The sequence below is a fragment of the Ostrea edulis genome, chromosome 10, assembly GCF_947568905.1.
Source record: "Ostrea edulis chromosome 10, xbOstEdul1.1, whole genome shotgun sequence".
NCBI lineage: Eukaryota > Metazoa > Mollusca > Bivalvia > Ostreida > Ostreidae > Ostrea > Ostrea edulis.
Genome location: NC_079173.1, coordinates 11,937,868 through 11,961,250, shown reverse-complemented (window position 1 = coordinate 11,961,250; position 23,383 = coordinate 11,937,868). Strand labels below are relative to the sequence as shown.

General features: G+C 37.0%; 1 protein-coding gene across 1 annotated transcript in view; it reads left to right on the top strand.

Moving 5' to 3' along the window:
* LOC125666817 (uncharacterized) overlaps positions 1–12,578 on the top strand; it is a 41,982-nt gene extending 29,404 nt beyond the window's left edge. Inside the window, exons 10-15 of the mRNA XM_056151932.1 lie at positions 901–1,043; positions 4,637–4,692; positions 7,853–7,979; positions 8,490–8,762; positions 9,405–9,629; positions 11,943–12,578. Of these exons, the coding sequence (XP_056007907.1) occupies positions 901–1,043; positions 4,637–4,692; positions 7,853–7,979; positions 8,490–8,762; positions 9,405–9,629; positions 11,943–12,205 (1,087 nt within the window). The 3' untranslated portion in view covers positions 12,206–12,578. The remainder of the gene's footprint in view (positions 1–900; positions 1,044–4,636; positions 4,693–7,852; positions 7,980–8,489; positions 8,763–9,404; positions 9,630–11,942) is intronic.
* The last annotated feature ends 10,805 nt before the right edge of the window (positions 12,579–23,383 follow it).

Genomic DNA, 23,383 nt, shown 5'->3' with positions numbered 1-23,383 from the left:
ACGCAATAGGATAATCTTGTATCAAACACTGATGTAGTATGAGTACGATGACATAGTTTATAATGTGTATGCTCAAAGGAATGTAAAAGGCAGATACAATAGATAGTTGTCTTTCCTCCACCAATAGATACATGTACAAGGCGAATGAAATATTCAGCACTACACTGCGTGTAGTGAAATCGTTTCCTGCACAATTCGAAAGTTCTGAAACAAAACTAAAATGTGTTGTTAGAATTATAGTGAACTATGCACAGCATGATATAATATTTTGGAATATCGTCATGAATGTAAACTTTAATCTCCACATTTTAGCAGTATTTTGTGTCAACTGTATATTTGAATTTCAAGACACTGTTGAACGTTTGGATGTTTTGGTTGTTTTAAAAAAGAAATACATTTTAATCTATCAATATGACAAAGCACAGTAATCACCCTTTGTATTTACTGTAGCTAATGCTCGCACTAGTTCCTTCATGTTGTTGTGTGGATTGACTTTGATCATATTTTCAAACTGCTTGTAATTTAGGAGAAATTTAGGGTAGCAAATGTCTTGATGTACCTTATTGTGTATTACTAATGCACGACGTATACATGTCGCTCAGTACACGAATGTATCATTTATTTCTCATCAATATCAATGCACGATTCGTTCCACTCTTTTGCAATTTATCAATGAACAAACTACTTCTCCTAGCAGGCCTGGAAGTAGCTCAGTGGCACTTTTATTCTTTGTATTCAACTAAATTAGAGTACATCAAATTTTGAAATGGCTTGAAGATTATTTCTTAGAATAATTCTAGTTCTACTAATGCGAATTCTCTCCTGTCTTTTTTCTACATAACACCCCATCCCTAAAATCAAAACGAATTACCAAGCAATATCTTTGAATATTAATTTTAGAACCACTCCAGTACGCTCCAATGTAACAAATATACATTTAGGAAGACTGAAAGCAACCAGTGCCGTACTACAGAAGTTTCCAGTTCCCATTGAAAGTCCATTTTCAGCACTCCAAGAATTCTTTTTGCATTTTCATATCAATCGTAAGTCACGTGATTGTAAAAGTTATCCATGCTTTGATTATTTTTTCAAAATATAATGCATTTCATCTACGTACGTCTATCATGAACTCCGTTTACCTGATCAAGATATAGGGCTCACGGCGGGTGTGACCGGTCGACAGGGGATGCTTACTCCCCCGAGGCACCTGATCCCACCTCTGGTATATCCAGGGGTCGCTGTTTACACAACTCTTTATTTTGTATTGCTTATAGGAGTTATGAGCTTGGTCACCGTTCGTTGTCTTCACCTTTCTTTTAATAAGATAATAGATGTGACTACAATGTAGCGCTGCATCTCTCTATATAATACATGAATGTCATTCTAATGAATGCATGTATTATATTATAAGATATGTCATCCCAATATTATGCTCATTTGTTATCTGACCTGCTTTTGTATTTTTCCACCGTGGCCTAACATCATTTGGATACAATCATTCCTACGCAAGATACAATCGTGATCGTGCTTTTAAAGCAGAGTACAACCAACTCCTACAACAATTTACACTGGGCAGTTGAGCTGTCCGTAAGGAGGGGCAAGGAAGTGGTTCATGTTTTACTTATACAGATAATTCTTAAGAGATATATATCCTATCAGGAGACGCAATAAATTCTGCTTTCAATGATATATAACATTCGATCAAATCCCCTACCATTTACTCAAACATTTCAACACAGTTAGACAGTTTCGTGTAAATTGGTCTCCACCGTTCGTTTTCATCATGTTTATCTCATTTGGCAAATTCGTTGTGTCTGTCTACATTTAAACAATATCTACCTTAAACTGAACAAGATTAGTCTATTTGGTCATCATAAGATGACAGCTGGGAACAATCAGTATCCCTAATACATCTATATTCATGCATGAACGGTGATGATAACGAACAGTGATCAATTTCATAACTCCTATAAGAAATATTTTATTGCCCATCCACATGAACATCTCCACTGTCCATAGTAAATTGCCGTAGTGGTTGGATATACCCTGTAGCTTTCATCAATGAAAATGTATATCAAATTTTTTTTAAATAATCACGTGAGGATTTTTGTTCTGTAGTCTAATCAGTCGGCCGGCGAAATTACTCAATTTATCCCATTCCTGCAATCTGACTGTAATCGAGGGTATTTGAAATTGGCGTAGTGCAAGGTGAAGATAAAGAACTGTGATCAATCCCATAACTCCTATAATCAATACAAAATAGAAAGTTGGACAAATACGGACCCCTGGATATACCAGAGGTGGGATCAGGTGCCTAGGAGGAGTAAGCATCCCATGTCGACCGGTTACAGCCGTCGTGAATCCTATATCTTGAACAGGTAAACAGAGTTATCCATAGTCAAAATCAGTGTGCCAAGAGCGGCCTAACAATTGGTATGAAATACGCCAGACAACATTTGACCCAATATTAGGTTGTATTTGCAAACTAGATCGTTATAACGACCATAGAATTTGCGAAATGCTGTTAAACGAGACTGTTGAAACCCCTGTACCATCAACTTGTTTGTCAGTAGCTTACCTCGATTTAAAAACTGACCATACGCAGAACAAGCTCTTGCGTATCGAATCAGTTGAGAGATATAAACAACAATATGCAGGTTATGATAATGGAATATTACTACATGTGCATAAATATGGACAGTTGACGATGGAGAAGCTGAGATCATCCCGTTTGTCATAAGGTTGAGTTGTTAGTTTGCTGTTAATATCTACTTTTTAATAATATATATGTAGGACTCCAAAGTGCGATGGTCACGCCAAAGTACGATGGTTTGCGCCAAACCCCGATGGTCTGACACGCCAAAATGCGATGGTCTGACACGCCAAAGTGCGATGGTGTGAAACGAATGCGTCATAATGCGATGGTGTCGAGTCGACAAAGTCCGATGGTGCATACTAATGCGCCAAAGTGCGATGTCGTGACACGCCAAAGTCCGTTGATTTGTAAACGACACAGTGTTTTGGTACAGACTGTACCGTGTGTTGTTTCATCAAAATATCGCTGGAAAATCCATGCACAAAAATAAGGATAAGGACTTATTTATACAGAGAAAAAGACAAGCAAAACCAGTTTAAACTTTATTTGGCGAGTATTGGCCGTGGCATAAAGCAAGAATTTGTGGGATGCCATTCAATAACAACTCATATGGGCAAACCCACACAAAAAGCAACATCAACACAAAATCAACATAATCAACAAGTTCAGAAATGACCACCCCGGGTCAACCGCGGATGGTTACTTAATTAGAGTATGTTAAATTAACCCAATATTTAGCTCAACTATGCATTTTTTCAACAGCAAGTGTCACCAAATCACAATCACAAATCACAGAACAGTTTCAAATTCACTGGCAACACAATTGTGAATAGATATGGATCATGGGAGTTGTGATAATAGCAATCATTTGACAACAGTCACAGTTTCACAAATTCAGTCACAGTTCAATTGCTCAGAACAATTTCAAATTCACTGGCAATACACCAATACATATAGAATCAGTTGACTTGTGTGCAAACGCCTCCATCACAAAAGATATGTCACGACAACATAACGGGAACAGCTACCATCCCGTATACTAAGGCAAGGAACGAGTATCTGAAAAACACAAAAAACAGCAGCCAGTCTCCATACCTTGAAAAATGTCCCTATAGCAATAACTGTTATCTTCACCTTTCATGATGCCGGAGTTCCAAATTGTCTTGTTTTTTTATGATTAAAGTTACCAAACCCAAATTTACTATGTGACATTTACGATATATGATGCATGTTTATGAACTGAATTAATAAAATGTAATGATATGAATAAGATTATTTCATTCATGCTAAAAGCAACATGTGTCAACTGTATGAACAACAAAACGTCAAACTAATTAGATACTGGTAAATATGTTGACTTAGTACCAATGTTATAGGTCACATTTCAAGGTCAAACAACATCAAATGTACATTCTTTCGAAACACATCCGTCATACAAATTTAAATGAGGACACCGGCAGGTGACATATATTGTTTATGCAATATTCTCAGAATACTTGTTAAACATATGTTGTAATTTTCAATTGTCATATGCGTATGCTGTTGATGTCGATCAACTGATTCGATATGCGAGAGTATGCTCTGGTTATGATCAATTTTCATTTTAGGCAGGCTACGGTGAAATAAATTGATATTGATGAGGTTTCAGCAGTTTCGTATGAAGGCAGTATTTTACAAATTTATGATCTTTTAATGATCTAATTTGCAAATACAACCTGTCATTAGGTCTAATACATACTGTCTGATGTGTGTGATACTAATCGTTAGGCCACGGTTTTGACTATGGATCACTCCGTTTACCTGATCAAGATAGAGGGTTCACTGCACCTGGTCTCACTTCTGGTATTCCAGGGGTCCGTGTTTGCCCTACTCTCATTAAAAAAAATCTACTTAGGATTTTTTAAAGTTGTTCGTTATATTCACTTTTTAGTACCATTCCAATGTTTTGATACATTGTTCTATAAATACCGTTATTCCACTGCAGTGATACAATACTGTATAAGATATGTCATTTCAACATAGTCCTGCATTGTTTTACAGGTGATCATCCAGCCATCAATGGTAAACGTTTCAGGTATCCGACCTCTGCATTACAGGTATATCTTTGACTTTCTTCGTCTTCTTCGTTGCATAATCCGTTGCTTGTTTGTTTGTGTGTTCTTTGTTGTTGTGTTTCCATGTGCCTCTACTGTTGATTTCACAGAGTGTGATTTGAGTTTTTAAAGCACAGCAATGTGTGTTTTTGAATCCGTATCATTATTCTTTGAAATTGAAGACGTCATAAGACACAATTGCTTGTTTATGTGAAAATTGATTGACCGCGTCACAGACAAAGTTACGCGTACATTCAAATATAATTCTGCTATATGTCTTCAATTTCTGAACGATATTCCTTTTCATATATGCACATGTTTTCAAAGATGTCTAAAACGGTATATCACATGTTTATCATTACTACAATAACGTAATCCGACTCCTCAGATCAAGTTACGGAATAGTCGATATACCGAATAACAGGTTTACTTGACAGTGTACATAATTTTGGCGTAGTTTCGCGATGGAATATTTATCAAAACTAAGTACACATTGAATGAAAGGTGAAGGTAACGTACAGTGATCAATCTCATAACTCCTATAAGCAATACAAAATGGATATTTGGGCAAACACGGACCCCTGAACACACCAGAGGTGGGATCAGGTGCCTAGGAGTAAGCATCGTCTGTCGACCGGTCACACCCGCCTTGAGCCCTCTATTCTGATCAGGTAAACGGAGTTATCCGTAGTCAAAATCAGCGTGTCAATAACGCCCTAACAATGGGTATGAAACACGTCAGACAGCAGTTTACCCGATGATAGGTTGTATTGACGAACTCGATCGTTATAACGACCATAGAATTTGCGAAATGCTGACTTTAATCGAGACTGTTGAAACCCCTGTACCATCTACTTATTTGTCAGTAGCTTGCTTCGATTTAAAACTGACCATACGCAGATCAAGCTCTTGCGTATCGAATCAGTTGAGAGATATAAACACCATATGCAGGTGATAATGGAATATTGCTACATAAATATGGGAAGATGACGATGGAGAAGCTGATATTATCCCGTTTGTCATACAGTTGAGTTGTCAGCTTGCCGTTAATGTCAACTTTCAATAAAATATCTAAGTATGAAGCAGAAGTGGACGACTCTGTGGTGTCTTTTATTTCGAGTTCACAGGTATATATCGAATCGATATATGAATGAAAGTTGTTATTGTTAATAGACAAAACGTCGTCGATATACAGTGTATCTAAATGTCGAATTGAAGGCCACAGCAAGATATTGTTTCTCCTCAAATAGAAGTTTCTGAATAAATTTTGCTTCAAGAAAAAGGCCAGTTAACAAACGAGCACAATTCGTGCCCAAGGGAATTCCAACAGACTGTTGCAAGACCTGATCACCAAAGACTACGAAGATATTGTCAATGAGGAACTGAATATATTGTCAATGAGGAACTCTAGCATATTTTTTATTTCAACTTCAGAGTACTTGTACGTGGAATGAGAGTGGTGTTTAACAAAGTAATTTTTTGGATGACTGTTCACTAGATCTGAATATTTCCGTTTTCCATTTTTATTGAAGAAGCAACTGTCTATGATGTCAAAAAGTATAGTCTTTAATTCATCGTGAGGAATGGTCGTGTAAAGGGCTCACAACGGGTGTGACCGGTCGACAGGGGATGCTTACTCATCCTAGGTACCTGATCCCACCTCTGGTATATCAAGGGGTCCGTGTTTGTCCAACTCCCTGTTTTGTATTACTTTCATATAACAAGATTTCCAGAACGTAGTTGAATTAACCGTTTCGTATATAACATTTAGTACTTTATTTACCAACCAAAATACTGCATAAAGATATATGATACTATCAAACTTGGTCTGCATCGGTGGTCCGTTAACAAATGAACATTTTCAAATTATGAACTACCATTCCAATTATTTTCATATTTAATATGAAGCATCTTTGGGACAAGGGGTGCATAAATTGTAAATTTCAGGACTCCTGCACCTCTGAGCTAAACCTACATATGCAAGGTGAAGAGGGTAAGATAACGAACAGTGATCAATGTCATGTAACTCCTATAAGTAATACAAAATAGATAGTTGGGTAAACACGGACCCCCTGGACACACCAAATGTGGGATCAGGTGCCTAGGAGGAGTAAGCATCCCCTGTTGACCGGTCACACCCGCTGTGAGCCCCATATCCTGATCAGGTAAACGGAGTTATCCGCAGTCAAAATCAGTGTGCCAAGAACGGCTTAACAAACGGTATGAAACACGTCAGACAGCATTTGACCCAATGCGAGGTTGTATTGACGATTTGACCATTTTCAAAAATCTTATCTTATCTACATCCGCACATCTGCAAGAAAAACTAAATACATAGTCATGCAGAGCAGTAAGGTCGCTAATTTCCTAATATTTGGGGTAGGGTTCTGACTCAAGGGCATTTTTACTGCTATGCATACTAAATTGAAACTAAGTGGACATTTAGAATGAGCAGATAGTTCTTTGCGCTATCAAAATTGTACATCTCATGATCCCAGGGGTAGGAGCTTTGATATCAGGGTGGGGCCAATTGCAATAGATAAACTGAGTTTACTCAGATGACCTAAAGCACCAATATTGGAAGAATATTATATCTCCATGCAGTATTTTGTCATGTAAATGAAATGATGTGTAAACATTTAAACATTTTTAACGTCTTCATGATAACCATTCCATTTTTTTTTTCAAATTCTGTATGGATCTTCTTTGGGATAAGGGGGCCAAAAGTTGAAATGTCAGGGTTTCTGCACCCTGAGGATTTAGGTGCAGGGTAACAATATATTGACTAATATTCAAAATCTTCTCTACAACTGTAAATATGTAAGAAAAACTAAATGCATAGTCATGTAAAGCAGGAAGCCTTTACCAAAATTGTAAATTGCATGATCCCCAGGATTGAGATTCTGACTCCAGGACGGGGCTAAATTGGTATATATAGTGTATGTGTAAACATTTAGATAATTTTTAATGCTAAATTGAAATTAAGTAGATGTTTTAGAAGGAGAAGTAAGTCCTTTAACAAAAATGACAATTTTATGACCCCAGGATTTGTATCAAGGGTGGATAAAAAAATCATTACTGGTGATTATTGTGTTCATCATTTGAAAGACTTCTCTAAGTTTGCTGATACGGATACAATATACTACAGTAACTTTATTTTTAGACTTATCCTACGATTAATGGCTCGATTCCATGTGATCCCTCACACTGCACAGCCAACGGATGCAGATGTACACACACAATCAAAGTAGAAATACACAACACTATACAGATTGTTTTGTTCTCAAAAGGTAAACTTTATCTACCTATCTATCTTTCTATTTATTAATTTATATCTATGTATATTTCTATCTATCTATTTCCTTCTCTATCCATCTGTTTATTTTTCTATCTATCATCTATCTTTCTATATTTATCATCTATCTTTCTATATTTATCATCTATCTATCATCGATTTATCCATCTATCATCGATTTTTCTGTCTATTATCTATCTACCTCACTATATATATATCTCTATCTATCTATCTACATGTATCTATCTTTCTTTCTTTCTATCATATCTTTCTATCTATTTATCATTATTTTTCTATATATCATCGATTTATATATTATCTATCATCTATCTGTCTATAGCTATCTTTATCTATCTATCATCTATTCATCTGTCTGAAATCAGAGTAAAATTTCATCATAGATAAATATAAAAACGGAATGAAACAATTTATTTCGGATCTGAAAAATACTAGTAATTCATATAGAAAGAAAGGTAGTGTATATGTTTGTCATTACTACATGCAGGAATGAAAGTACCACATTCAGTTCATGTTCATGGTCATCAGTTTCATGTGGTAAAAATTGGATACCCTAAGTATGACACCATTACCGGAAAGACAACGGCCCCGAATCGGGATATCAGATGTTTGAATAATGATTGCACTGATGCAACGTGGACTGACCCATCTTGGCAATACGGAGTGCCCGGTCTGAACCTGAAGAATCCACCATTAAAAGATACTGTCAGCATTCCTGCTGGAGGTTATGTTGTTATTAGAATCACAGCAGATAACCCAGGTGACATTATTATGTTAATCTAACTGGTGCACTATTTCCCATATTCATGATTTAGCGTATCTTTTTGTGTAATCAGTAAATAAAGCCTTTATCATGTTAGCACAGCTATAAATTAGCGCACTTGATTCATTGCCAATAGCACTATAACACGAATACCGCTAAAGTAACTACACATAATGTAGCATTGTTGTGTTGAATTATTTAGCAGTGCATTTTCTGAATTTGATTTATTTCTGTAATACATATGATCAGGATATGGGGTTCACGGCGGGTGTGACCGGTCAACAGGGGATGCTTACTCCTCCTAGGCACCTGATCCCACCTCTGGTGTGTCCAGGGGTCCGTGTTTGCCCAACTATCTATTTTGTATTGCTTGTAGGAGTTATGAGATTGATCACTGTTCGTTATCTTCGCCTTGCATGGTGAAGAATTAGGACGCGGTCAAAGGGTAGGACAAAGCTGAAAGTTACACACCCTGGTCAAATTTTTTATCATACAAAATGCAGACTTTATGTATAGTCTGCTGCATACAACCAAAAGTCAATGTAATTTGTTTAGTTATTGATCGCATATCAGACTTGACCTCCCCATGCACACAATAAAAGAAATTGGACCATGATTGTGTTTCATGTTTTTCTTCAGGTTACTGGGCACTACACTCTACCTTTGGTCACCACCTTTCTCAGGGAATGACTGTCATTGTCCAAGAAGGAGAGATATCTGACATGATGGCCCCACCACCGAACTTTCCAGTGTGTAACAGTTTTCAAAGCTCTCAAGAATACATTGAATCTGCCATTCGGGAGCAGTCAAAGAATCTGGCATTGAAAAGACAGACCAAAATAGTCTCATTTGAAAAAAAGACTGGTAAGTGAAACATTCTATATATGAATTTGTATATAAAAATAATGAAGTGTTTAAACGGTAGGAAGAATGCAATTTAAAGAATACAATTTCGCAAGATTAAACCATTTTATAAATCACATGTAAACATCCTTTGTGAAAGGTGAAGATAACGAACAATCATCAATCTCAAAACTCATATAAGCAATGCAAAATAGGGAGTTGGGCAAACACGGACCCCTGGATACACCAGAGGTGGGATCAGGTGCCTAAGAGGAGTAAGCATCCCCTGTCGACCGGTCACACCCGGCGTGAGCCCTATATCCTGATCAGGAAACTCTATACTCGATACAACACATTAAAACATTTCACTTATCACCCTCCGTGTCAATCTCACAGGCGTGGTTTGATACGTAAGCAGTGTTATTAAATCTGTTTTCTAAGGGGCGAGATCAAAAATTCAATGTCTGACAAAAAAGCTCACATAGTTTTTATCAAGACCCGTCCCCTACCCCTTAAAACTAAATATGATGAATGTTGAAACTGATCGTAAGAACAAGTAAATTACATACGAGCATAAATAACACTGTATACCTTTTCTACTTTTTATTCACAAATGAAAGTGTACATTAAACTATTAAATGTTCATTAACATGTAATATTATGTGGTTTTCAACAGTCATTTCTCTTTTTTCACAAAAGTTCAATCAATGTTGGACGACAGAAACATACGGGAGATTTTACACTCCCTCCCTCTAGCTATTTGAATTAAGAATTTTATCCGCCATCGATCTTTTGATCTCGCCCCTAAATCATGTGCGTACCATAATGGTATTCAAAATCAAAATCAAACAAATGTTTTTAAACATGATTTTGACTAGGGCGATATTAAACGTAGCAAAGATGGAAGTCAAAACAACAGGAATCCAGGAGTTTTGATTTCAGATTGTGGAAACATTTTTCTTTTCATTTCATTTTATTCAGATATAAAATATCACAGAATGTCATGATTGTAATTTTAAAATAACCAATCGAAACCTGGCTTAATCTATAGTACTTTGCAGTTATAACAGTTAAAGAATAAGTAACTGTATGAATAACATGACAAATGATGATATAATAACCTAAGGATAACTCATAAAATCTTCAATTAGTGTATTTCCAATGGGGTCCTTGTATTTATATAATATATATGATCAACAGACAAAAAGAATAAACATTACATGACTAACAATTGGAATTTTAGCAGGTTTTAATTAATAGTTGCATAATGCGTTGAAAAATGACAAGCTTCAGACATATTTTTATAATAGAATACTAAAGTGTTAAAAAAATACTAGTATGTATTAAACAAAATTGGACATGTTATCTGGTTATACCCTTTGCCTTGCTGACTAATAAGGACTTCAGTTTACAGCTTTTTAAAAAAAAAACTTTGCTTAATTGCCAACTCTTTTGTATCTAAAGGTAAATTATTCCAATATCTTTGTAAAAAAAACCAAGAAAAGTCTTTGCCTTTTGTCTTAGGTATGATAACATTTTTGTTTGTAGCACTTCTAGTGTTATTGTTTAGATCAAATTGATCACAGAGATAATGTGGGACTTTACCATGAAATATATTAAAGACATGGTTCAATCTTAGTTGAGTAGTTCTGTCATCCACTCTTAACATGCCCAAAGAATCTAGAATGTCACAAGAAATGCTAGCTCTAGGATCTAGATTGAAAATAAATCTGACAACTTTGTTTTGCGTTACTTGCAATTTTTGTATAAGTTGTTTGCCAATTCCACAATACCGAGAAGAACATGCATAATTGAAATAGCATTGTAATAAAGCAGAACATAAGGTCTTTCTTGACTGTAAATAACATGATTCCCTATTTCATATTCGTATTCGACAAAGTTCCTGATGTGAAGTTCATGAAACAGATTCTTATTTTTAAACTAGTCTCGAGGTTTACATAACACCCATCATATAACTGATACTTCTGTATACTAAATCGATCGTTTCTAGAAAAACCAATTGTTCACATGATACACTGATTTTGACTACGGAGTACTCCGTTTACTTGATCGAGATATAGGTCTCACATCGGACGCTTACTCCTCCTAGGCATCAAATCTCACTTCTGGCCCAACTCTTAATGTTTTTTCTAATAGAAGTTATGATATTGATCAATGTTTGTTATGTTTACCTTTTCATGTTATATAATGTATACGATACATGTACTTTTATAAAAAAAAAACAAAAACAAGTATTCTCAGATAAATCGTTTATTCGTGGTTATTGATGGTGTCACTAATAATATTCCATTCTCAAAACCTTTTATTTTGCAGAGAGTCACAAAAGTAATCAAAGATTAAAAGTCCAAGAGACGATGAAAACGTCAAACGTTCCTGCTAACCCAGCAATATCTTCGCGAGACTTTAATACCAACGACTTTTTAACATTTTTGTTCGGTGGGAAAGGTGTAAGTACGCCCGCTCCAAGCCATGCAAGACAACAAAGACGTTTTACTTCCACCCCAAAACCAACTATGTGTGATGACAGTCCTTGGTTATGCATCCACGGTCAACCAATTTTTCAAAATTCTAAATGACATACTAACTAGATCCAGTGCAATCTTGTTTTGGCTTGATAGAATTTAGGACGTTATTCGGAGGATCGAGATGAATATCACCGGTAGGCAGGAACAATTGCTTTTAAGAATTCATTAACCCATAGTTCGGAGTATCCATTATAATACTGCTGGTGTTGGAAGCAAGCTATACGCATTTATCGAGGGTAACATATCTTTGATTCTAGGAATCGTCGATGTCGCTGGTCTGCTACGAATCTGTACTTGAAACATAAATTACACAAGAAGACTACATTGTTCGAGACTACGTTGTTTGAGATGGTGTGTTAGTGGTAGACGTCCACTGAAATGCATGAATGACAGCAAAATAAAACGTAATACTAGAGTTTCCTGACATATGTTTTGAAGATTTTTAACTGTTCGCTGTTTTATGTATCATAAATTTGCAAGAAGAATATGCCGCACATAATGGCGTCCCTATTGCTCAGAGGTCCTTCATGGATAGGATATACATTCGAGGGATTCGTCACTTTTATTTAACAGAATGCCGAGTGTTAAAGTTTACAGTTTATTCATGTAGTGCATTGTATAACCTAAATAAAGAGAATCGCTTCCGAAATTCTCATTTTCATGGAATATAATGTAATTTGTGTTCGAACTATCGGCATATATCAGTGAGATTGCTGTGGCGGTCAGACGGGTTCGATCGCCAGTGGCCGGATAGCTCAGCTGGTAGAACAACTGACTAGAAATTAAGGGATCTCGAGGTCAAATCCCAGTCTAATTCGTTACATTTTCTCCCTTCCTATTGTACGAACAAAGATGTCAACGAATGTTTTCTTTCTTAAAAAAGACTTTACCGTTCTTTTTGATTTGTTATTACAAAAACATGCATATATGTACTTGGTACCATTGTAGTGGGTACTGATTTGGTTGTAAGAAGCAAAGGTCTATGTATCATATAACAAGGGCTCTATTTGCCTGCCAAAATCGACAGTAAATCATTTGTTTCAAATTTAGGTGTAGTTTGCTCAGTAATCCTGATGAAACTCAAGTTTTTTTTAATTTTTAATTTGAAGTGATATAGAATTGGAATTAGGACATTATCAGAGTGATTATTTGTCAAAATTCCTGATATTTTGAAATGCAATAGCTGTTTTTAATACAGAGTTTCTTCTAAACAATCTAGAGCGAAGTCTTTGGGGGAGACATCATATTTCTGCTAGATATTTATCTTTCCAGTAAAATAAGAGACAAAAAGACAGGTGCATAGGAGACGTATACTCTGTGTGACGCGTTTCATATCAGTTGTTGGACCGTTCTTTACATGCTGAATTTAACTACGGATTACTCCGTTTGCCTGCTCACGATATAAGGTTCATGGCTGGTGTGTCAGGTCAACAGGTGATGTCTACTCCTAAGCCCCCGTATGTTCCAGGATCCATGTTTGACCTTCTATTAATTTGGTATTCTTTATGGGATTTATGAGACTGACCACTGTCAACTTCACGTTTTCACTGCAAAAGTTATAGCCAAAGTTAACGTTGCAGAAAAACACAACGAGGCTAATTCATCTAGGGAGCATAACCGCCGAGGTGGCCGAGAGGTTAGAGCGTTCGCCCCGCATGCAGTAGGCCAGGGTTCGAATCCCGGTCGCGACAGACCCAAGTTGTTAAAACGGGTAGTGATAGTTCCATCGCCAAACGCTGGGCATCAGGTGTGAATGTCACGGGTCCTCGGAGATGACCTTAAAAACAGATGCCCCGTGTCACAGTAGGTGTGGCACGCTAAAGAACCCTCACTGCTCAATGGCCATAAACGCCGAGCATAGGCCTAAATTTGAAGCCCTTCACCGGTCTTGGTGACGTCTCCATGTGAGTGAAAAATTCTCGAGCGAGACGTTAAGCAAGATACAATCAATCAATCTAGGGAGCATAAAGAAAGATGACTTTCACTACTATGATTCATATATCCCTACCCATGAGTCTGGACACAAACCATGCGACCATAGAGTTCACACTTCCATGATATACCTAATTGTTATGCTAGATTCTAAAAGTAAAGGAAACTGATCTTTAAAAATTGCATCATTATTAGGCTTAGTCTCACATCAAGGGTGGTATGAGATCGGGGAACATGAAACCACAAAGATCCCATATCTCAATTGCTTGTGAGTAAAAAAAATTTCAAAGGATTATGACGGACAAACTGCACCGTGGAAAATGAATACGAGCAAGGGACATAACTCCGGATGTGTTACTTTTTCAGTGATCTGGATTGAAGACCAATGTTTGTACATGATTCAACATCTATAGGTGAGCGAAGGAGTGTTGATGGCACTTCATCTAAACATTTGTCGCAATTCAACTGACGTCCATCCTTGACTACAATCTTTTGCTTCAGTGATATGCTATTTTGGTCTCGTTTGCACTTTATTGGTGAATACAAAGATAATTGGCTCAAAATACCGATATTAAAACCATTCAGCGCAGTTTTAGATCATTTACACATCACAGCTATAACTGTAGCTTCAGAAGGAGGTGCATTGGCGACCAGGGATATCACTTACTAAATGCCAATTCTATCACGGAGACGTCCCACACTGTGGTCAATCTTTAGGAGTATATTATGGAGATTTCTGATTAGGCGTTTTGAAGTTAGCAATTGTAGTATTAGAAACAACATGCGACATCTTCGCGTGCCGGCTGACAATTGTCTTGAAATGCTCCACACAAACTACACGTGCCGCCTTATTGTTGTAACGAATTGCTACCATAATGGGATGACTGGTTGAAGTATTCACGTCCCGTGTCGATCGTTTGAATGCGAAAGATTTGCATATGTATAGTATTGGCTGTTCAGTTAGATGCCAAAATGTTTTAAAGTATGCATGAAATAGATTCATGGGCCTTAACGGTCACCTGAGGTAAAAGCATCATCACATCCATCCACATTATTTCTTTAATGAAAATAAATTGTCTTTACCTTTTCAGGTTCAGTTTTTAAAATCGAGGCAGGCTATTGAAAACAGTTGATGTCACAGAGGTTCAACAGTATCGTTTAAAGTTAGCATTTTGCAAATGCTATGGTCGTTATAACGAACTAGTTTACCGTTGAAACCTGTCATTGGGTCAAATGCTGTCTGACGTGTTTCATATCAATTATTAGGCTGTTCTTTGCATACTGATTTTGACTGTGGATTACTCTGTTTACCTAATTGAGATATAGGGCTCACGGAGAGTGTTATCGGTCCACAGGATTTCCTTACTCCTCCTAGACACCTGATCCCACCTCTGGGATATCCAGGGGTCCGTGTTTATCCGACTTTTGTATTGTTTACTGGAGATAGAAGACTTCTTCAAACAGTGCAGGGGAAAACAAAATTTGAAAATGATAACATATTTTCACAATATTAGTCCTAAATGGTCGCTTTAGCACCAGAACCCCTATCTCAAGGATCATGAATTTCACAATTTTGGTAGATGCATGAAAGGTGAAGATAACGAAAAGTGATCAATATCATAACTCATATAAGCAATACAAAATATAGAGTTGGGCAAACAGGGACCCCTGAATATGCCAGATGTGGGACCAGGTGCCTAGGAGGAGTACGCATCCCCTGACGACCGGTCACACCCGCCTTGAGCCCTATATCTTGATCAGGTAAACGGGAGTTATCCGTAGTCGAAATCAGCGTAGCGTGTCTGCTAAATGTCACCCAGTAAAGAAGTGTAAAAATTGTATACTTTTTTTTAATGGTTTTGACCCCAGCCCTCGCATAAGTTCCTCTGACTTTGGGGTCATGAATTCATAATTTTGTTAAATGCTTCTTTTCTTATCACTATCTACTTCATGTACAGGCGTCAGGAATTTTTTTAAAGGCATTGCAATTCGAACCACGTGACCCACAAAGCCCGCCCTTGCACCAGAACAGCAGACTTAGGGGTGATGAGATTCAGTTTTTGTAGATACATTCCTGCTTAATATGACTATACGCAAAATGTGTCTGTTAGATGTCCATGAATAAGATTTTAAAATGTTTTGACTCCAACTGAGTAACTCGGATGACCTACAAATCACCTTTAAAAGAACGAGAGACTACATTTTCTCAAAATCGTGGGGAGTATATCATACAGTGCCAAATCGAGAGAGAGAGAGAGAGAGAGAGAGAGAGAGAGAGAGAGAGAGATGTTCATGAAATAATGACCCAAGTATCCTTAATGACAACCTTCAGGGTGCTAAACCGAATCACAAAATCACCGTACGTATACGAATCGACAAATTATTAATTGCTGTTACTTAGTTACATATATGTTTGATAACATTGATTTAAATCTGATCAATAATCATAATATTGATCATGAAACAAATAATACCCGGTATGTGCTTAAAATTTGTATGGTCCGAAATTCAACCAATTTTTCCCGCCTTGTAAAAACGCTGTTATATCATGGCACGTACGTATTTATGAGGCTGTACGGCATGTCATACGTTACTTCACCTGATTTAACCAGATTTATTTGATTTTAAATTGGTGTTTACAAAGAACATTCACTCGGCCATTTCAAGTCACAGACACGTGATCAGTTAAGACTTTCAGATCATTGGTGATCTTATCTGTGTAAAGCTGTGTGTTTGTTTACAACAGTATCGTGCCATAAGTTTAAGACAAATAAAAATGTCAAATACCTCATAGTAATTCGTTGTTTTACGCTTTCAGCCTTTACGTTAGACGGTTGCCTTTGATTTTTATACCTCATGTTGGGATTTCCCTGACTCACGTTGGGCTATTTATAGACGCAGATTTATGCGTACCCACTACTATTTTCAATTTTTAATAATCTTTTCAATATTTTATTTCACATGCAAATGTTTTCAAGCATGTAATTAAGGGAAAGTTGATAACTTTAAAAACTAATTAATCTGCTTTAAAGTAATTATCCACAAAAATAATATGTGAACATCGGATCATTCAGCTTAAAAAATCAACGTGATTGTAAGGTAAAGATCCATACCACGTCCCATAACGCAAGAAACGTTGTTCATGCATCATGAACTTTATCACAAGCTACACGAACCCCATGGACTTCATTCCTTTTACTGAGAATTTAATTTTAAATTGCCACAATCGTAACGTCACATCAAAATGACGTATTTCAAATATAGGAATTATGCAATTATTGTGATTTTTGTTCATCACTTCCCTACTGTTTGTTTCTGATTTGTCTTTAACTCACCCAGAAGAAATAAATATTCCCCAGCATCCGTATGAATGGCTTATTGATTGAATATGTTTAACATCTTCTATGGGATCACAAGGTCAATTTAATTGAAACTTCGTACATATCTTTGTTATGAAAAGGGTACCGGTATTCCAGACTGTACAAACAAGGGCCACAACTCCCTTGAAGGAGAGCTAAAGGAGAATAAGGGGCACGTTTGACTGAACAACTCGAGTCACGCGAGTTGCAAGAGTTGTAAATAAAATGTGTATTTCATGACACTAGTGTTGAGCACGGGACGGAAAAGTATACTCCTGACTTTAGTGGGAGCATCAAGTGTTCAACATGGCGGAGAATGAAGAGTTTTACATGTGAAATCATAACTTTTGGGGGATATAAAGCAAAATTACCATGAAAAAAATACAAATAACTAAAGTTTAACTGATTTTTCAAAAAATAATTGATATAAATATTTGTAAGCAATTGTTAGATGTATGTTTTGATTCCAATATATATTGTAGATAAAGTAAATTTTTAAGGTGAATTATATCATATACGATCTACGTTTGGTTAATTCTGATGACATTTACACTATCTTAGGACGGCATGTACACGCATATTCATGTAATAGAAATCAGATACTTCTCGGTATTAAAATGAACTACCACATTTAAAGAAATTGTCATTGATACGATTTTCAAATCAAACGCCATTTTTCAAAACAACACTAGAGCATCAGTTGTTGTTTTACAGTGTATTTACATTCAAGCAGTCTAGCCTCTGCGCATGTACAGGCATCATTCTAGATTTACTCGAGTCTTCCTAATCAAACGTGCCTGCTTATAATTCAGGAATTTATCTGACGTATATAAACCAAAAGTGCTTTTTTAGTAGATAATATGGATTCATGTCTTAAGTGTGAAAGGTAGTCCATCAGCAACAGTGGACTAGTGGTTCAATGCTTACCAACTGAACACGATGATTAAAGCTGACATGAATTAATAAATATAGTATAATTCTATATGTCCGCCATATTTCTCTGCCAATCCGCATATTAGTTGGATATTCTATTGTTATATGTATCAGGGTTCACATGGTATATAAAGGGATGAGTTTTGCTACGCCTCACTTCACATCAGTGTACATTTGGGGTATAAACGGGTAGAGTACATTAGGCTACCTGAGAGAAATATGGCGGATAAGATGGGAAAGGTGTACGTATTTATTGAATCATGTCAGCTTTAAGGAATCTCACAATTTGTGAAATGTGTGTAACATAGAAACAGATATACCTAATTTAAATTCAAAATTTGACAAACTATGACCCACAGATAGAGGGAGAGGTGTATGATAGAGGAATCACGGCGGATGTGACCGGTCAACAGTGTGTCTTTACTCCTCCTAAGCACCCAATCCCACCTCTGGTGTGTCCAGATGTTTGTGTTTGCCTTCCTCTTAATATTGTATATTGTATTTTTCTAGGATTGAACACGTTATCTGAGATTTAACACGTCATTATCTTCAAGGGCCTCCGTGGCAGAGTGGTTAGAGCATCGCGCTCAAAATCACACGGCCTCTCACCTGTGTCAGCGCGGGTTCGAATCCCGCTCGCGCCGGTAAGTGAGAAAATTTCCCAGTTTACTTTCGGAAGGTCGGTGGTCTCTTCCCAGGTACATTGTATCTGGGTTCTCTCTTCCACAAATAAAAACTGGGCGCCACCAGATATAACTGCAAAATCGTTGAGTGTGGCAGAAAACACCAATCAAACAATCTATCAATCGTTATCTTCATTTTGGATGGCAAAATGCATATATAATGTAAAACTTATACGGTACCAATTTTGATGCACCAGATGCGCATTTCGACAAATAATGTGTCTTCAATGATGCTCAACCGAAATGTTTGAAATTCGAAATAACAATGAAGTTTTAGAGCTATTATAGGGGGAAACAGTGTGCCACAAAAGTGGAGTCAAATTCGTCTAAGGATAAGAGCTATGCGTGAGGGAGATAATCCTTAATTTTGAAATGAATTTCTAAATTTTATAACAGCAATTAGATATACATCCGTATTTTCGAGCCTAATAATCATTCCTACCGAGGTGCTATTCATTAATACCACAACTTGTATTTCTGACTGGCACGACTTGATTTTAATATTATGTGCTATATGATACTTATGAGGCATGCGTTTAATAAAGTCATTATGTCATTATATATTAACAGCAGGAACATCACAATAACAGGTTCAAAATGAAGATTAATTATCCATTACAAAGACAGAGGCGACTCGGAAGAACAGGGTGGCCTATTGATCTCTCCTATACTATTGCCTTCGCTTATTAGACGGAGTTCTAAAACACACTGGAGACCCATAAACTGATCTCAAGCGACTCTTTAGCATGTTATAATCTTACTAGTTCTATATATCGTCATTGTCTTTGTTGTTCGGGAAGTGTGTGGTGGTTGTGGTCTTTTTCTGTACTGGGCATATTCATAATCAAGTTTGATTTCCCCCATTAGTAGGCTAGTCTGTACCAATGTCCAGTAACTTCTTGTGTAGAGAGTTCGCTTCGTAACCCGGATGTCGTGAGTTCAAGCCCCGCTTGTGTCATGGCCACGTCAAACCTAAGACGTTAACATACATGTAGGCAGTGAATCCTCTTTCGCCAAACGCTCGGCAATTATAAGTGAAAATCTCGGATCTTTCAGATATTACCTTTAAAAACGTATATGTCGTATCGCAGCAGGCGTTGCCTGAGCGCTAAGCATAGGTATAAATTCGTGGTACTTCACCTACAGCTGATGATGTCACAATTTGAGTGAAACATTCTCGACGGGTCGTAGAAAAGTCAATCTAATTTTAAAGTTGTTACCAGGATTGGGATGTACATGTGTATATGATGTAAGTGGCTGTCTGCAAAAATGAGGTTTCAGCGCAGTCTTGGTTGTTGCATTCCATGTTAGGAGGACTAAGGCAAGGCAATTCTAGGAAGGCCTAACCTTAACCAAAAGGACTGCGACAAGACAATTGTTTGGAGATCTAAACTTAAGGAGGACTACGACAAGAGAATTGTATGGAGATCTAAACTTAAGGAGGACTACGACAAGAGAATTGTATGGAGATCTAAACTTAAGGAGGTCTACGACAAGAGAATTGTATGGAGATCTAAAGTTAAGGAGGACAACGACAAGAGAATTGTATGGAGATCTAAAGTTAAGGAGGACAACGACAAGAGAATTGTATGGAGATCTAAACTTAAGGAGGACTACGACAAGAGAATGGTATGGAGATCTTAAACCTAAGGAGGACTGCGACAAAAGAATTGTAAGAAGACCTAACCTTAACCAAGAGGACTGCAACAAGAGAATATTTGGAAATCTAAACTTAACTAGGACTACAACAAGAGACTGTAAGAAGACCTAACCTTAACCAAGAGGACTACGACAACAAGAGAAGTGCATGAAGATCTAAACTTAACGAGGACTTCGACAAAATCTAACCTTAACCAAGAGGACTACGACAAAAGAATTGTATGAAGATTTGGTGGAAAATCCTGGTAGCTCTTGCCATGCCTCCTTAAACCTTCTTGTAACTAACTTAACTTTAAATTTTCACATGTTCACTCAACAGTTACGGTTTTGGATAAGAAAGCGTCAACATTTGTACTGGTCAGAAAATGACAAATAGTTCATCTTATTAACCTTTTCAAAAATACTGACACCAACCAAGTCTTCAAGCAACAATCACGTGACACACGGAAAGTTCCCAAAGTTGTTGTTTCCCTTTTGATTTGGAAAAGCAAATCAAAGATTATCTATCCATGATAATCGGAAATCCGAGCGAACTTGTCATTTGACTTGACTTTCAAGCACATTGACCAATGTTATAAATAAAATTCAAGAACACATCACTAAAATTTTATTCGTAACACATTCAAACATTTCACAAAATAGTGATATGTACATAATCTACACACTTCATATGTTCCTTGTGAATGTTCCAAAACGCCTGAATCTGTTGAAATTTCTTCCCTGAATCAGCTGAAATGAAAAAAAAAGCAATTTACTTTTAACTTTGTTGCTTCGTTAAAGGTGAATTCTTGTCAGATCTCAGGAAACTTAGTTGATGTATCCCAAAGGCTGTAAATGGTTGGGTTTTTTTTTGGGGGGGGGGGTTAAATTTTGTTTAGTTTTTTTATACACCTTTCATTAGACGTATAATATTATGTTATGGCGCTGTCCGTGCGTCTGTCTGACTGACTGACGCTATACTCATTGTCCGTCCTGAATAAGGCATCCTACAGTGAGTGTAGTGGTTGAAGGGCTACCACATATACTGTCCGTCCTGAATAAGGCGTCCTACAGTATATGGGGTAATCCGAGGGCGACTGGGCTCTACATTTTGTTAAGTTAGCACTACCAGTTTATTGTTGCTTGCCTCTGATTGATATAGTGATTATCTGTTTGATTATAATTAACCTAGATAAGGTTAGGACGTATTTGTATATTTTGGCAGTCCACTAACATCATACAATGTACCAATTAGTTTAAATTGGTTATTGGTTATTGTTGAATACCCCAAACCCTGGAATTGACCAGGTACGATCCCAGAATTTAATTTAAATACGTTACATTCACGGCTTCCAGGTGGACAAATGAGTGTTACAGAGGGTTCTTTTTTAGTTTCATCAGTGAATTCCTAAGGCGGCACAGCTGTTGTAATGTCTTACGGAAGCCTCGTTTCGGTGCCCACTCATCAACATATTATGCCAGGGTTCGAAACCATAGTATATAAGGGCTACGATATTGTGGTATCTCTGAGGTAGTGTGCGGTGTATCTGGCATTTTGGGTTTCTGACATGAAGGAAGATGTAGCAAGGTGCAAACTGGACTATTGTCATCCCCGGTTGAATACATTTGACTCTCAACCCGGAATTGCTGAAGCAGATGTGTGTTATTATTGGGAGGGGGGTGTCCTCAAATAGCCATGATTATTTCATTTTGCATAATTAATTATTATCTATATTTGATATGTGTTTCTTTTTGTTGAATAAATTTATATAGATCGATAGAATTGTTAAGTTTTTCTCTTCAGGGTTCCCTATCCATAAATAGATCTATTAATACGAAGCATCCAGAGGAATCCCCAACTTTTTTAATAGAAAGTAGTTCCGGCAATTTTTTTTCGTTGGATACGATATTCCAATAATTTTTCAACCAATGAAAAAACTTGTAACATGTAAAACAAGAATGCTACACGTAGCCATGTCCCCCACCGCCGCAAAAAATGTTGAAGCACAACAGTCCCATAACTCCTGTACTAGAATTTGTCGAATCAAAATGACGGCGCAAAATGATCAACTACATATGGTGACTAACAATCCTACAAAATTTGAATAAAATCCAGTGAGCGGTTTCAAAGAAGTTGCGTCCACAAAGTGTTTCTATAGTGTAGCATGTTCAAATTCAACAAAGTTCCATAACTCTTGTAAAATTTATCGAATCAAAATGACGGCGCAATATGATCAACTACATATGGTGACTAACAATGCTACAAAAATTGAATGAAATCCAGTGAGCGGTTTCGGTGGAGTTACGCCCACAAAGTTTTCCTATTGTGTGGCACGTACAAATTCAATTAAGTCCCATAACTCCTGTAAAAAATTGTCGAATCAAAATGGCGGCATAATATGATCAACTACACATGGTGACTAACAATCCTACAAAATATGAACAAAATCCATTGAGCGGTTTCTGAGGAGTTGCGTCCACAAAGTGTTCCTATAGTGTAGCACGTACAAATTCAACAAAGTACCATAACTCCTGTAAAAATTGTCGAATCAAAATGGCAGCGCAATATGTCAGATCAACTACACATGGTGACTAACAATCCTACAAAATATTAACAAAATCTGTTGAGCGGTTTCTGAGGAGCTGCGTCCACAAAGTGAAGTGGGACGGACACACGGACGCAC